General features: G+C 45.0%; 1 protein-coding gene across 1 annotated transcript in view; it reads left to right on the forward strand.

The window, feature by feature from the left end:
- Positions 1-16617, forward strand: part of FTO (fat mass and obesity associated) — a 345767-nt gene that overhangs the window by 137065 nt on the left and 192085 nt on the right. Inside the window, exon 7 of the mRNA XM_012733198.1 lies at positions 3221-3340. Within this exon, the coding sequence (XP_012588652.1) occupies positions 3221-3340 (120 nt within the window). The remainder of the gene's footprint in view (positions 1-3220; positions 3341-16617) is intronic.

Here is a 16617-nt window from a genome sequence, read left to right on the forward strand (position 1 = left end):
TGTCTACTCCAGGGAGAAGGCAATGCAGTTAAGGCCACAGAGGGGGTTTCGGGGTCACAGCACTGAAGCTCACACTGTCATGGATGTGTTTTGAGTTGTCTCTGATGATTCGGAAGGCCCCTCCAGGCCCTGCGTGCCCGGGCGCCCTCTGTGTGCTCCCTGGTCTTTGTGTTAGGATTGCCCGAAAGACTGAAGAATGGCGCGTGCGGAAGCCCAAGCCCACAGTCTGCAGGTTTGGCCACAAGTGTCTTGCCTCGCCTGCGCTGTCGGCCTGCGGTGGAACCAGGGAGCACCCCGCACGCAGCAGCAGCCGGGGCCTCCTGCAGGGTTCGCTGCAGCAGGAGGGTGCAGACCTGTCACGATTAGAACTCTCAGGGGGACAGTGGTTACGCTTGCTTTCTTTGTTTGTTTTAGCCTTGAAATAAAGAGGCACCCACTCTGGTCTGAATTTTGAATTTTGGTTTGAATGTTCATCCTTCCTTTCTCCTTCCCAGAGCTTAGGAGTTAAGAACTGTTTTTGTTTGCTTTTTCAGTTTTGGTGGTAACACAAACTCTGAATCAAGCAGCTGGAAACATTTTCTGCTTCCTCGATTCACTTAAGGAAGGAGCCAACATCTCCTCTTGGCCATGGGGGAAGGGGTGAGGGTGGCGTTTGAGTCAAGTCCGTAATAGATGTCACCCGCGAGATCGAAAAGAGAAAGACAGGTTTCTGGACTTGAAGGAAATGCATGCCAGCGCTGTTGAGGCCCCAGGGAATGTGTCCCGTGGGAACATGACTAAAACTCTGCAGGGAGCAAGTTCTCAGTGTTGAACTTTTCAGACTGGCCTCAGTGAAAGAGGGTTGGACATGAGTCGATTTGAATGTTAAAACTTTCCTGCTCACAAAATGTCATGAGATTGGGAGATCCTTGAAGGCAGTACGTTCTAGGCCTGTGGCCTTGTTCAGTCTCTCCTGCACATCTCTTGAGTTCCTGGCAAGCAGGCCTTTCACTATTAACCCGCGTAATCCACACCACAAGCCTATGTGGTTATTCTATAATTATCCTTATTTTACGGATGACATAGCTATTCAGGAGCCGAGCATAGTTTTGAATGGATTCCAGAGCACTTATTTTTATCTGTGACTCTGTTTGCCTCAAAAGAGAGTTGGGCCTTGGAGTAGGAAGAGGAAATTGTGATTTACGATCACGGACAGGGGTCATTTCTTTGCTCCCTAATCTGATCGCTGAATCTGCCAGGTAGCCCCTGACTTGCTTCTGTGTTTTCATCTATGGAAGTCCAGACTCAGGTGAGGGTGAGTACACAGTTTCTAGGTGGTAATTATTTTATTTCCTGCTGTACCATGGCTCCCAAGACTTACCTGCCTTGTCAATGGTTATAACAAACTCAAAGATAAAAACAAACAAACAAACAAAAAAACCTTTAAAATCCTTTCAGATCTTTTCAGTGCTCCCTAACGTAGATTGTGATTCGTGATGCTTGGCCAGTAGACCTTTCCTAGGGTGTGAACGGATTTCACGTGAAAGCTATTAAAAAGAGCTTTTTTTTCTTGTTACAAATAATGTTAAGCTTGTCTCTTCACAGAAGTTGGACTACACTTCCATTCATTCTCTTAACCACTGTCTTTTAAAACCGCAGATGAAGTTTAGCAACTATTGTCTTAATATTGTCTATATTCCTTTGTTTTGTTTTGTTTTGTTTAAACAGCTTTAACTGAAATCAGTTCTACATATCAAACAAACATTAGTTAATGTAAACTAAAACCTTTTCATATAACTTGGTGTTCTCAGGTTAGTTATTTGAGCCAATTTCACCATGGTTAAATCTTCACAAGTTGCTTTTGTTTGCCTCATGAAAGTTCAATATGGATAAACAAACAAAAAAATTCTTTGTGGTAACAGGTGAAGATTATAATGGCTCTGGGTCTGTATATGGAACATGATTACCTTAGCAAAGCCAGTTGACCCAACATTAAGTTGTGAAAGCTTTACTTTTTTTTTTTTTTTTTAAGAGGGCAGAGTTGAGTTTTGGGAATAAGTGGAGACGTCCTTGATTTTCAAGTTGAAGATAGTGATAGAAGACTTGAAAGACAGGAAACAATGTATTTCTCCTAAGATTTACGCCACTCTTTACCTACATATGTTGGAATCATTTCACATTCAAGGGATAGAAAACTTAACTTCAATTGGCTTACATAATATGGACTTCAGGAACAGTTTGATCAAGGTCCGTTGAGGTCACCAGCACCTGGTTTTTAGTTATTGCAAACGAAGTCTCTATTCTTCCAACCCAGGGCCTGAATGGGTGCAATGTTCTCTTCCAGTGCCTTCTGACAGTCTCAAAATTTACTCTGCAAATATGTTTATTCACCTCAAACTCCATTCTGTGACTAGTCCAATTATGGACCGATTGGCTCAGATTTGGGTGAAATTTTTCTTCTACCGTAGTGAGCTGAACTCCATCCAGACTCTTTGGACTGAGACTGAGGAAGGGGGTAGATTAGCAAGTATATGAAAGAATTTTGCTAGAACAGGAGGTGGAATGCTAATGGGGCAAATCATTGAGGTTTGCATAGCAGGTTCATAGGAAGGAAGTAACTCATTACCTATTATGTAGCTATGGTTCTTTGCCCTGAGCTGAAGAAGTGAGAATTTGAATGTTGCTGTGGATTTAGTGCATATTGTGTTGTTTTTAGTGTTTGGCTATATGAATTGAGAGTATCACCAGCCCATGGATAAATTCTTTATTATAGTCTAAGCAATGTAAACCTGACCTCTCCTCATAGGTATCAGTATTTGACTCTTCATACTAGTATTCAGTAAAAATGCTTAATTAAAAAATATAATTTGTTTGATTTTATCCCATCACATATATACTACAGGCTGCTATTTATACTCTAGGATCTCAGTAGTTTTTACTGTTGATTGACTTATAGTTTCCTCATGTCTGACTAGCAAATGTGATTGAAAGCCTGTCTCCAGCCTGAGCTAGATTATCTTGCTAAAAAGGACCTCAGTTCTAAGGCTACTATTTTCTTGGCTTTGCAAAAATGCTCTGGAGACTCCGGGTTATATTGGGAATTGGTTAGGCTGAGCTTTTCACACATTCTCTCCACCTTATGGCTATTAAGTTACTGGAGGAGAATTGATTGATGAAGTTATTGTCCTTGATTGTCTATCGCAAGGTCATTATTACACTGCTTTATCTTTATCGTCTGCAGGTTGAGTTTGAGTGGCTCAGACAGTTTTGGTTTCAAGGCAATCGATACAGAAAGTGCACTGATTTTTGGTGTCAACCTATGACTCACCTGGAAGAACAGTGGAAGAAGATGGAAGGTGTGGTAAGTACCTTGGGGTCTGGGGCCTGGCGCTATTTAAACCCTCTGCTGTCTAGTTTGCATAGGAAAATGCACATTTGTTTATTCTAAATTATTGAGTTTGACGATTCTTGGTTAGGTGATGGGAAAGCCATGATTCTGTCGTTGCAGCCTCACTTTGGTGCAATGAGTATTCAGTGAGTATTCCCTCGCTGCAAGGGAGCATGCAGAAAATGCTGGCAATTCGCGATGGGAAGTGCAGTGGGACAACTCTGTCTCTAAGCGGGTTGGTGTCCAGGGATTCACTGGCCCTGTTCTAAGGGCTTCCCCTGTGTTAGCTTTTCAGATTGTACAGTAGTCCCACGAGGTGTGGAAACTAGTAGGAGTCTTTTTATTTAAGATTTATTTACTTATGCGTACAGAAGTGGGGGCAGACCAGAGGTGCAGAGGTGGTGAGAGGATTCCCCAGAGGCAGAGTGGGGAGCAGAACAGGCCGATGGACGAAGTCCACTGCTGAGGGGAGCCACGGGCAGGTCAGGAAAGGTCTGCCGTGCCATGTGGGTCAGTTCCCTGGTCAGGGATTGAACTCTGGCTGAAGCGGTTGTGGCTAGCTTCTTAGTGCTGCGCTTTAACCTGTTGTGCCACAAGGAGAGGGCCAGAAACTGGCCGGAGTCTTAACTTATAGATGTGAAAACTGAGACTCAGAGACTAAGAGCTCTGTCATGGAGGACCTAGCCGAGCAAGATCGAGGCTCAAGCATTCCGGCTCTTTAGCCTGCTCTCTTCACCACGCCATTCAGTTTCACAAAGAGAGAGTTACTGATACTGCCAGCTGTTATATTAGCAAGAATGAAATCTTGTTACAGAGAAGAAAAAATAAAAACCACAGACCAGAGCAGGGAGTCTTCGTTCAGACCGCTGAAGCCAAGGCCCCTTATGAAATAGCAGGTGTAGCTTCTGTGGACGTTAGGTGGGTAAGGGGGGCCGGAGAGGGCATTTGGAGAGGAACATGAGGCCCCAGGAAATGCAAAAACAAGATCAGAATTGGCGAGGTCACATGGCATCCAGAGCAAGGAATCAGGGGGCTGGAAGGTAAGTTGAGGCCACCTGGAGGTGTTGAATTAATCTGAATTTGAATAATAGTCCTGAGAGTCACTCTGTGACATTTATTTGATTGCAGGATACTGTGCTAAGTGTTTTTATATACAACTTCCTTAACTTTACCACAAGCCTATAAGTGTTATTGCCCCCCCCACCCCTTTTTGTAAATCAGGCCATGGGGCACAATAGGGTCACCTAAGTTCGTCAAGGTCACACAGCCACAAAGTGGGGGTGGGGTGAGGGTGCAAACTCAGGATTGCTTCCGAGGTTTCAGGGTTACTCCTACACTGTCCAGGCTCCAACCTGGGATTTGGAAGGTGGTGGACAAGTGGCTAGAGCCCGTTAGAGTCTGGGGAGAGGACTGCGGCCCAGAACGTGGGTTTCTCCAAGGCCCACATCACTGCAGAACTGCAAAAGCGAGCGGGAGGCACTGAAAAGTCTGGGCCCAACTCTGCTCCGTCGGTTTCTGGAAGTGGCCCGTGTAGACGCTGCTCTGTCTGTCGGGGATGTATCTGCAAGGCAGCTTCAGTTTCAGGGATGTGTCTTCACTTCATCCTTCTGATTTTGTTCATTTACCTACCGAGTTAGCACGGTTCCTTTCTGGACCTCACCAGCCTGGCTTTGGGATGGGAACTCAGCAACCCCACTGACTAGAACTGACACAGGAGAAAAGAGCCCATTGATTTTGTAAAACAAATTATTTTGAATTGCTTTTGTTCAAAGGTTGTGTTTTTTTTTTTCAAACTGAAACCTGGCCATGTTCATGATGAATTCCTTTAAAAGAATGAGTTACAGGGTGGTTGTTTTTTTTTCCCATTTGGTGGCGATGGCACATTCGTAGGATGGAAAATGTTCTATTTACTTTGTGACTCTTGTGTAAGAGAGAGCTAAAAGGAAGAGTGATCTTGGGAATTCTCCAGAGCCAGTTTCCTTGCCGTTGCTGTGGCATTACTAAGTGTTCTGCGTGAAATCAATGGCTTCAGTGTCTCTTCTCAGCAGCCTCGGGATGATCGTTATCAGCCGAGTGCAGGTTCTGGCCAAGATGAAAGAATGGTGCTTCTAAATTAAATTCAAGCGTTGTTTCAAGCCTTCCTCAATGACTTTTAACAAATTCATAATAACTTATTTTGAGGTTGAAGAGAAGAATCGTTGGACGGGCTGTGGTTCTCTGGCTCTGACTGAGCAGTGCCATCTGGCATGGGTGGGCTTGGGGTGGCCCCGGGCAGCACTGGCTGGTGAAAAGCCCGCCGGGCACTGGCCCACCGCCTCGCTTTCCAGACGTGGACGGTAGGGGGCAATGTTGAGCTACCAGTTGGAAGCCCCAAGATGCTAGCTAGTCTTTCAGGAAAATGCATGCAAATCTACCATTAACTGGCAAGAATTATCCCTGTTGCTTCAAGTTAGCTGTAATCTCCAAGATTTCATAACACAGGAAATCAGTTGTGGGTTAACAAATTCAACAGCAATTTAACATAAAAAGTGCAGTGTTTGCTGCACATTTGGATTCTATAGAATTAGACTAATCTAAACAGCATTTCTGAATGTATTCACTTGGCTTCCAGGGAATATATTCCTCAAAATTATTATTGTTTCAGACAAATGATTCTTCTTTATCTTTATCCCTTTTTGAATCGTCAAGCCATGTGCATGTTCTGGAAAGACTTCTCTAATTAATGTGTCTTGTCTGTCCTGCAACCTAGCATCGATCTCTTTTGGCAAGAAAATAAAACAGAAAACCTCAGGCAATACGTACATTACGTTTCACCTTTTGCTTATGAGTAAAGCAACCTTTGACAGCCCTTGTACCGGGGAAGAGACGTGTGTTGTAATTTCTCTCCGTCTTTGTGTTATTTTTTTCACCTTGCGGTGGGAAGGTGCAACCTCAGGTAGGCTCTAGAAGAAGAATGGAAAATGAGCTTTGAAATCGCATTTCTTCCCTTCCTGGTAATTGTTCCACAGGTCATAACCAGTCACATATTTCAAAAAGTTTAGGCAGCTGTCTCTAAAACTCGCCTTGCCTTCTATCTCGCATGCCCTGTTCCAGCAAGCACCGTTTTTATCACGCTGTTTATTCTTGCCATTTCTCTCCCCGAGGAGAGTTTTACTCTGTGCCTGCTCTTGTGATGTAAATGTTAAACCTTATATTTGAATGACATTCTGATAAAATATCGCATTTTCCCTGAATATTACCTCGTGAATTTATGAGCCGTGCAGCCCAAAGCAACATTACCCTTTCTCATAACCCAGGAATTTAGCCTAGCCTGGTCTGGCCTCGCCTCTCTGCCCCCCCCCCCCCATTCAGGAAGGTATTACAATACGCTAACACTGTTCAAATATTTGTACAGTATTTTGTTTTATTTTTAAAAACCAGCCCACCACCCTACATCTAAGATTAGCATATTATGAGGCGACTCTTCAGGGGATGAAGGAGTTACCATTTGAAAGAAGCTTTCCAAGCTTTGCTTTCTGGGTAAAGAAAATATGAAAAGCCAGAGTCTCCTGTGAGGTGAGGAAGGCTGGCTGTAGCCAGAGATTCAGTGGATAGGCCATCCGTCTCTGAGGGCCTGGTATCGCGCTTTGCAAAACTGACATTTATTTTACCTATAAAAATGTTTTAACACTATCAAAATTCACAGCGCTCCAGAAGAGAATGCTAGGTGTGCTGTTCTCTAAATTGATGACATTTCTTCATTTCCTTTGGCACCATAAAAAAAAAAATGTCCATTTGGTATAATCCACGGGAATGTGCTAGAACAGTTTCCAGAGTAAATATTTCCAGAAGTAATGATGATTTATGTTTCTGAAGAGAAATTTCTCCTTGCTCTTCTCCTCGCTTTCTTCCCGAAGGATCTGCGTGCACCCCAGCCCGTGACTGTTTTGACTTGCATTTCCTGAGAGCTTCTCCCTGGGGTATACTGGATGTGGCAGTTGGCTCTAATCACCCTTATTGACTTTAGTGGAAGCAGCCAAGACGGGATTATTTTAATGTATCCGTTTTGAAACGGTGTAAAACACAACATATAATTATGTTAGGTAAGCTATAGGCTACATTTAATTCTACCCATTTATGTTAAAAGTTGGCACACGAGAGCAGAGGGATGTGGAAAACGAGTAGGTGTTTTATTGAACGCTGTTACCAGTTTCTTGTTGTGAAAGTTTTAAGAGAGAAGTGTACTTAAGCCTGTCAAGGTTGTGCTTTATAAGTTAGTTATAATAGTTTAATTTCAAGATGAGTCATGCCTTTGCCCTCGTCATCCAGGCCTGTGTAAATCACCCGGGGAGTGCTTGCCAGGGGCCCTTCCATTGAAGTCTGGTACAGCCCTTCTTAGGGGGGTGATGCAGTCCTGGGCTTACTGAGCTGAGGGCCCCCTGCGCCCCTCTCCCCCACCGTGTTTGTTTTCGGAGAGATTAATGAAGCTATCATCACAGCGCTCCAGATGTAATTCTTTGTAACCAAATAAGAGGACCAAGCCTGCTTTTTCATATACTACAATAGATACTGGAGAGCCCGGTGCTTGAGATCGTAATGTATTTTAGTTCGCTAAACTCAATTTAGCCTTTCTTCTAGGATGAAAGATTTTTGGAAGCATGAGGAAGAAGATGGTATAAGCATAAATGTTAATTTCTCTTTTGTATCAGTGCGGCATTCACCAGCTACCTGTATGTGTGTATGTGTGTAAATCTACGTACCTACCCTTGGATGGTGTGGACATTAAATTACACCTGCTAACATCATTCCGTCTCCATCTTCAGAGTTAGCATTTCTGAGACAGGAGCAGAGTACCTCACAGTCATTCAGGATCTGGTGGCAGTGGGCCGGTGGCTTTAAGTGGACGTTTAAATTCCCTTTTCTCTTTTTTGACTGGCCCGGCCCAGCACTGAGCTGCTCAGGATAAGCATGGATTGGCGGCAGGGCCGAGGTCCTAAGTCCCCAGTAATTCCAATTCTGGAACAGGTATGCAGGCTGTTGTTTGGGGGCTTCTTTGTTTAGCTTTGGAAATTGGGGGGGGGGAGAAGAGAAAAATACCCCTTTTTGCTACCGTACTTTAAAATCCTTGGCTCATATTTGGATTATTATCTCTAATGTTTGCTGAAAGTGGGTTCTTTGCATTCTCCTCCCTCCTCACCTACCCACCCACCAACTCCAGTCTTCACAGCTGTATTGTTCTGTTTGTTTGGAGCAAAATATTGGGGGTGGGGTGGGGGGGCGCTGGAGGAATCTTATATACAGGCAATTTAGCAATGGGTTTCTGAAGAGGTTTTGATTCTGTCTCTGACTACCTTCTGAATTTCACTTTGAGTTTTCCCTTTTTTCCCCTCCTTCTTTGCTATAGACAATAATAAATTTTAAAAAAGCGTTGTGTATCCTGTCTTTTTGGGGAAAAATTTACAATTCCAAGAGAATGCAAGCTTAAGCCTCAGAAGCTGAATGCACATGGAAGGCACAAAGGCCTGTGTTTATGATTCTCTTTGAAGTGTTTTTGCAACTGGATAAGGAAAATTTTAGAAACCGTCTGATAGTGTTCAGGGTAAATACTTAAACCCCTTTAGAGAATTTCACACACAGATACTGTGCCGCAGAAAAAAGGGATACTTATGTTTCTTAAAGCTGCTACAGCCTCCAGCTTTGTACTTAAAGACAGAGGTGTTGAATAGAATTCTACTGAGGATACATCCGGTGACAATATCTCCAGGAACATCAGAGCAAAGCAGTTGGGTAGGACTTTCTGTCTTTAACCCTTACATGAGCTGTGTGAGCTGAGCATTATTGGTCCGGAGAACTGGGACACACTGCGACATCGCAGGAATGTTAACAGGACCGGCCCTGTGTGTCTACCCTGCACCCCACAGGAGCCAGGAGAAAAGTGCTGAGGTCACGAGGCCGAGTGAGAAAAGCTGGTGACTTCCGAGAGGAAGCCTGGCCGTTCCTCTCGGCCTTGTGTGTGTTAGCTTCACGGGGAAACTAAGCAAGACTGCCAAGTTCTACGTTAGGCTGTGGGTCATAGGCTTTTGGCATATGTTACCAGTCATTGTTCAGTTTACTCTCACGTTCAAGTACACACACATTTCACAAATGTCCTATCTGCTGAAATGATAAATTCTACTGTTTTAATAATTTTCACAGCATGGGGCCCTCCTCGGTGGCACAACAGGTAAGACACAGCACTGCAAGCTAGCCCAGATGCTTAAATGCGAGTTCGATCCCTGGCCCCGGAGGTGACCCACAGGGCGTGGCAGACCTCTCCTGACCTGCCCGCTGCTCTCCTCAGCAGTGGACTTCGTCCATCTGCCTATTCTGCTCCCCTCTCTGTCTCTGATGAAGCCTCTCACTGCATCTTCACCTCTGGCTTGTACCCCAGTACTGTATGAATAAATAAATAAATCTTAAAAAAAAATTCACGGCATCAGAATTGAGATTGGGGGAGAAGAAAGGGTGCCTCTGGAATGCTGGGGCAGCCTTGGCCATTGCCAGCGAGTTTGGGTTGCTTGACTGGCAAACCATCAGCGGTGGATGGTTCCAGATGTGGATTCAGAGAAACTGGGACCAGGTTGGGGAGTTTGCCTTTTTTCCAGGAAAACATCCGGCGGGAAACATATACTTTAATTCCCCTAGTTTTTTGGTATGAATGGAGGTGTGTTAATGTAACAGGCATTACATTCAACTCTAGCTTGTCATTTATTTTGTTGTAAATATATTTAAAATATTCTAGAGGCATCTCAGTCTAGACGGATGAATTTATATATTAAAAAAAAAAAAAAAGACAACAAACCAGCAAACCTCCAGTTTTGAAAGGGAAGCAAGATTAGCAAAGGCTGGATACCAGTGGTTGGGAACATTATCAAGACTTGACCATCTTTCTTTCTCAAGTTGGTTAGTGAATGGCTCCTAAACTTTTACCTTCTAAGGAGAATTGTTATAATGATCAAATGAGAAAGTTGTTTGAAGTAAAACAGGACCTACATACAAGGCATCTCCCCAGGTGACTTTTAGAAAAAACTGTGGGTGAATGTGTCAACATGGGAACGCTGACTTAGAGGTCCTTTGGCTGCACCTCCTTAGTGAGTCATCCTCCCCCTTTCTGGGCTTCCCTTACCCTACAACTGGGGTCTGTCCTGGAGCTAAAGGGATTTGCGATCATTGAGGACTCACTGCTGCTCTGGTAATTTTTCTACTCCACCGTGGGCTACATACTTCGGGAGACTGGGCTGAGAATCTTTCCATATTTTGCAAAAATATCTCCATGGAAAAATGTTCTACAAATGCCAAAGTCTGACTTACCCAAGAGCCCTGGGAACACATTAGCCTGTTCTTCCTTGCATTATGGGCTACCTCGCTATCATCCTGTTCCCTTCCCCTTGACATCTGCAAAAGAATGACCCTTTTCTAAGCCAAAAGAAACTGCGCTATGTTGCCTTTTTGGTATTTCTGAAAGCATTTCTGTGATCTTTTATAGAGGATATTCTTAGCACCAGCTTTTCCCTAATGCGTAAATTATGATGGGCTTTTTGTATTTTCTCCATATGATCTCAGCCCATCTGGAACCACCTGTGACCAACTCATGTGTAAATTTTTCCTTGATGTGTATAAAAATCTCAGATAATCTCCAACTTGTTTTTGACTGATTGGCAAAATTAACCTTCAAATAAAAATGTGTGGTATTACCACAGGATTTGAAATTAATTTCCGGTGTTTCAGACATACTTGCCTTGGTTATGAAGACTTGGGACAGGTGGTAGCTTGATAATGTATATTCCTGTTACTTGAAAATTATTAATTTAAATGAGCAATTATGAAATAGCCAGAATTATGCATCAGATATTCTTTAACAGATGTTGGGGGATTAAGAGGGTTTGTATTTTACTTGATGTCATAACTTTTTTCACATTAACAGTGATTTTTTTTAATAGATGAAACTGATGCCATCTGCCAATGTCTATCATGTATTAATGTTTTCTTGGTATTGGGGTTTCTTTGGACACCCCAGCAGTAATTGCAAGAGGTGAGGCTGTCTTCAACCATCTAGTAATGAGTATCTCACATTTACAATATCTAAAACCAGGCTCTTGATTTCCATAATTTCTCACCCCTCTCTCACCATATTGCACAGTTCAGTAATATTCACTGCCTAGTTACCCAGTCTAACGCCTTGATTGAAGATCTCTTAATTGATCGGTGAGTCCAGTTAGCTCTCTTTGCAAAATATAGAACATCATCCACTTGGGTATGAGGCACAGCTGTTGCAGAAATGGTCTCCCTACTTGCATGACCCTCTGTTCTTGGCAGTGTTCCTTTACAGGGCACATCAGCCCGCCCCCGCTCCCTGGCAGAGGGTTTCTGTGACCAAGCTCTCTCCCGTAAAGTGCCTTGTCTTTTCTGCTTTGCCTCATACGACCACACATCCTCTGCACTGCGTCCTCACTTACTGCCTGCTATACGGTAATCTCCACAGGGCAGGAGTTTTGCTTTACTCACCCCCAGCACCGAGGATGGGCCAGGTATACATTAGGCACTCAATATTTGCTCATTAAAAGTGAGTTGCTGTGAGACCCCTGCTCCTGCCCTACATTTATCCACCCCCTCTTCATCACCGTGTTCTTTGCAAGTTCTTAATGCTGTACATTTCCTGAAAATGTCAGCTTCTCCTTAACACAAATATTTTTTGGTATGTTTCATTTGTAAAGAAATATCTTCACACCACCACCTCAAACATCTTTAAAGTTAAAGAAATAATGTCAAAAGCACAGGATGCAAAAGAGTGTGCTGTTTTATGCCTGTAGAAAGGCAGGGATACTGAGAAGACCCCATAACTACTAAAAGCAACTTAGGCAAATACAAAAATTCCTTTTTATTTTTTTTGAAGATTTATTTATTGTGCATACAAGCACTGAGGTACAGACCAGAGGTTGGGGGTGGGGTGAGAGGACTCCAAAGAGACAGAGTGGGGAGCAGAACAAGTGGATCTACTGAAACCCACTGCTGAGGGGAGCAGCGGGGAGACAGGAGAGGTCTGCTGCGCCATGTGGGTCTCTCCCTGGCCGGGGATCGAACCTGTGCTGCAGGGGCTGCAGACAGCTTCATAGTGCTGTGCTTAACCTGTTGTGGAAAATATATATATATATTTTTTTAAACAGACAGAGGTTGAATAACTTACTGGTTCTCTCAGTAACAGTGCAGCAGAAACAAAGCATACTTTTTGTTTGGGATTTCCCTATGCTTGAAAAACTTTATAGAATAAAAATCGTATCACGAAATTAAGTGAGTTCTCCATCAAGACTTGAACTTATTACCCAGTTTGAAAGTTGCGGGGGAAAAGCAGCTAGTGCACTGGACAGGTTTTGGGCACAGAACTCGGGAAACCTCTGAGGAGTAAACTGACTTCCGCTAGACAAGCCGAAAACTGATTAAAATATTTATCATCCTTTGGGTATGCAACAGCTTTTGATGATGGAAGGCATATTAATATTCATCCCCGCTGCTTGTCTACACTTCAGACAGATCCAAGGAAAGGATGTTCAGATGACCAGTTTTCTTTCCTCACCAGGAGTCCTTGAGACCCAGGACAGCTTGGAACCAAGAATCTCCTTGTGATGTGATGTAGCTTTTCCTTTGGGGCCAGGGTTGGGAAGTGCAAACCAGGAGAGACCTTTGGACTGGAAAGCTTTAAAGGATTACGGCTTTCTCACAGGAAGTCTTTTCTGGAACAAAGGGAAAAGTTTGGTTGTAATTTTTAAGCAACAGAACTGCTGTTGCTCTGAGTCTGTGAGGCCGACTGGGCTTTTGCCGGGAGAAGAGCGGGGGGGCCTACACCTCACAAAGGATTCTGGAGTGAATGCCCCTGTAGGCTAAAGCTTCTTCACCTCTTGTTTTTACTTCTCCCTACCGTGGTTGAGCAGAAAGGAAAGATAGAAGACAGTGTGTCTGCTGCCGACGCCCCGTGTCCTGTCTCCGCAGAGTGGCTGTATCTATGGCGTGGCTTGGACCAAGCAGCACAGGGTGGCCGGCGGGCTCCGCAGAGCTATCTTCCAAATTGTTTCTCCTTTAGTGGGAAAAGAATCGGCTTAACTAGTTAGGGTCAGAGTCTGCACCATGTCTCCTTTAGTGTCGGGGTGCCCGGGACCCATGATTCAGCAGCCAAAATGGCTCCTGGCCTTTAGCCAGTGTGGTTAAGCTGGTGAAAAACAAAATACGTCAACACCCGCCTGTATAAGGAAGTTAAATCTTATTGGATGTGCTTTTGCGTGATCAATGTGTGCTCGTTGTGTGTCCTGCCCAAATATGGTTGTTATACACGTGAGCAGTGCTCTAATTGGCCAATGAATGCTATTTAAGCAATGCGAGGAGAGCAAGAGCAAGCCAGGAGGAGCGCCCGTGAGGGAGAAGAATAAAGGACCCAGAAGAAGATATATCGTGGCGTCTTTCTGCTGGCAGAGAGTGCGTCGCACTTTAGTATTATTACTAATAGTTTAATGAAAGGCATTGAAGAAAACTGGACAATAGTCTGTTTGAAACTGATATTCATGGGATATCGACCGAGACACACCTCTTCGGTCAGTTAAGCATTCGTCAGCTCCACCTTATGCAGACACGCGTGAAGACTCTTGTCTCCTGAGTCGATGAGGAGCCAGCACTAGTGAGGCATCCGGAGAAAGAAAGAGCAGAGGAGTCTGGCATAGGCACTTGGGAACAGGAAAGAGTTTCTGGGTAGGTGGAGGTTGGTCGAGTATTTAAAGATGGCGGAGCAGAGACGGGGTGGGAAGACACAAGAGCTCCTTGCCATCTGGACCAGACTGGGTGATAGTGAGCTCTGTGAGTGCAGGCGGGAGTGGTAAGATGAGGAAGAGGAGCGAGGGCCTTTCCTAGTGCATTTCTTTGCAAGGCCCAGTGCTTTCACCCCTGAGGGGCCCATTCCTACCAGAGTCATGGGAAGCAAGCACTCAACTTGCACAACAAAAATAAAGTGAAACCGGCCCTCCCTGGTGGCCTAGGGCTGCGTCTCAGCACTGTCACCCCTAAGGCCTGAGTTCGATCCCCAGCCAGGGAGTGACCCACAGGGCACAGCAGATCTCTCTTCTCTCCCCACTGCTCCCCTCAGCAGTGCACTTTATTGATCTGCCTGTTCTGCTCCCCACTCTGTCTCTGGTGAATCCTCTCACCGCCCCCCCTCACCTCTGGCCTGTACCCCAATTTTATGCAAAAATAAATAAATACTTTTTTTTTCTTTTTAAAGATTTATTCATTCTTGCACATAAGTTCTGGGGCACAGGCCAGAATTGGGGGGGGGGAATGAGAGATTTTACCAGAGCAGAATGGGGAGCAGAACAGGCAGATGGACTGAAATACACTGTTGAGGGAAGCAGTGGAGGTCTGCTGTCCCCTCTGGGTCACTTCCTGCCTGGGGATCGAACTTGTGCATCAGTGGCTGTGCTCAGCTTCATGGTGCTGCTGTAACCCCTTGCACCACTTGGGAGGGCCCTATAAATGAAATGTTAAAAAGAAATAAAGTGAAACCTATGTCATCTTGCATGGGCTAAGGTTTCCCAAGCCAGCATTGTGTTATCAACACAAATAATTTCAAGACCTGTTTGCATTCTGAACGTAGCAAACAAGCAAAATGGGGCATTCTCACAAGGATAATTACCATGGCGTTTTTTTCTTCTCGCCCATCAAGTACCAGCCTAGTAACTGGACTTTGGTCAGGGCAGGTCTTCTCATGTGTGACCGGCTCATGATTCTCCTTGCTTAGGGACCTTTCCTCTTGGGTCATCACCATTGTTTTCGCTATTGAAGTCATGGCCTGGAGGAAGTGACGTCTCCACCTCCTCTTAGAGAGGCACAGCCTTGAGGAATTGAGTACCACTTGCATAAAAGGATTTTGAAAGACAGCCAAGTGGTCATTCACGAGTTATTTGATTTGGTTCGGGATGGCGGGTGTGGTAATCTGCCATCTCCACTGCTGAAATAGAGGGGTTTCTTTCCCACGCCTGTCTCCCCGCTCTTGGCTCGGAGCTGCACTCCAGCCACTGCGGCCTGCACGCTGCCCTGGGCTTGCCTCTGCACTTTGGCTCGTCAGTCAGACCACTTGAAAGACCGAGTAAATGTCCGGAATGTAAGTGGCGGTTGTGCGTTCTGGTCTCTCCCACCTTCCTACGTCGATGGGTGCCAGACTCTCCCTCCCCGCCCCGCATGTCCCCCACCACGTACAGTGTTTTTATTTTCTAGTGCCTGGTGTTATTCTAAGGCACATGGTCTGAATCCTTGAGGGGTGGCTAATTCCCGCCGGTTCGTTCTTTAGACTGGGACTTCTGCAAGGTTGCCTTTATGCCGCCGCTGTTCAGGGACCCGGGTTCTTGGGTTAATTCATAGGCTCCATGTTCCTCCCATCCATCAGATGGACAAATGATAGTGCGGGGCTCTTGTCTCATATGGCCAAGACCCTGACCCAGTCAATCCCAGCTGGCCCTTCCCCAGGGAACAAGTGGGCTTCGTGCATTCCAGGACACCCCTCCTCGACTGTGTCTGTTCTTCACAGAGCTGCAGGACCAGGCAGTACAGATTAGCCAGGTTAGCCTGGCTGAGTTTCCGTCAGGACCTGGAACATCTGTGCCGTGTCCCTGTGACCGGATGGCGGGTCTGTGGCCCTGGGCCCTGGCCGCTGAGTGTCCCTGCGCGTCCTAGCTGGAAGGGACTGAGACATGCTCACTCTGTTCTCTTGCTTTCTGAAAAGGAAGGACTCAGGAAGTCCAGCAGGCTGTCTGCAGCAACAGAGCCAGATTCTGGTAGACACAGAATGCAGATTTCCAAATGTCCCCTTTTCATGGTTTCCGCCACTCCAAGTTGTTATTTCAAATGAATAAACAGGCTCAGAGATCTGTCCATATGTCTTCATTCTTTTCAATGGCTGCATAACTTTTCACTGTTTGGTTCAGAATTTATTCCACCATCTCCTACTGTCTTCACTCTTTTGCCTTTATAAATAATATCGTGATGAATAGCCTAATACGTGAGATTTTCACATGGAGCACCTGTGTTAATGCCTAGCGGTAGAATTGTTCCATCAAAGAATTAGGCATATATATATTTTTAAAGATTTATTTATTTATGCATACAGAACTGGGGTGCAGACCAGAGGCGCAGGGGCGGTAAGAGGCTTCACCAGAGACAGAGTGGGGAGCAGAACAGGCAGATTGACGAAGTCCACT

This window comes from Condylura cristata, unplaced genomic scaffold, assembly GCF_000260355.1.
Source record: "Condylura cristata isolate star-nosed mole 26May11 unplaced genomic scaffold, ConCri1.0 scaffold00039, whole genome shotgun sequence".
In the NCBI taxonomy this organism is placed as follows: domain Eukaryota; kingdom Metazoa; phylum Chordata; class Mammalia; order Eulipotyphla; family Talpidae; genus Condylura; species Condylura cristata.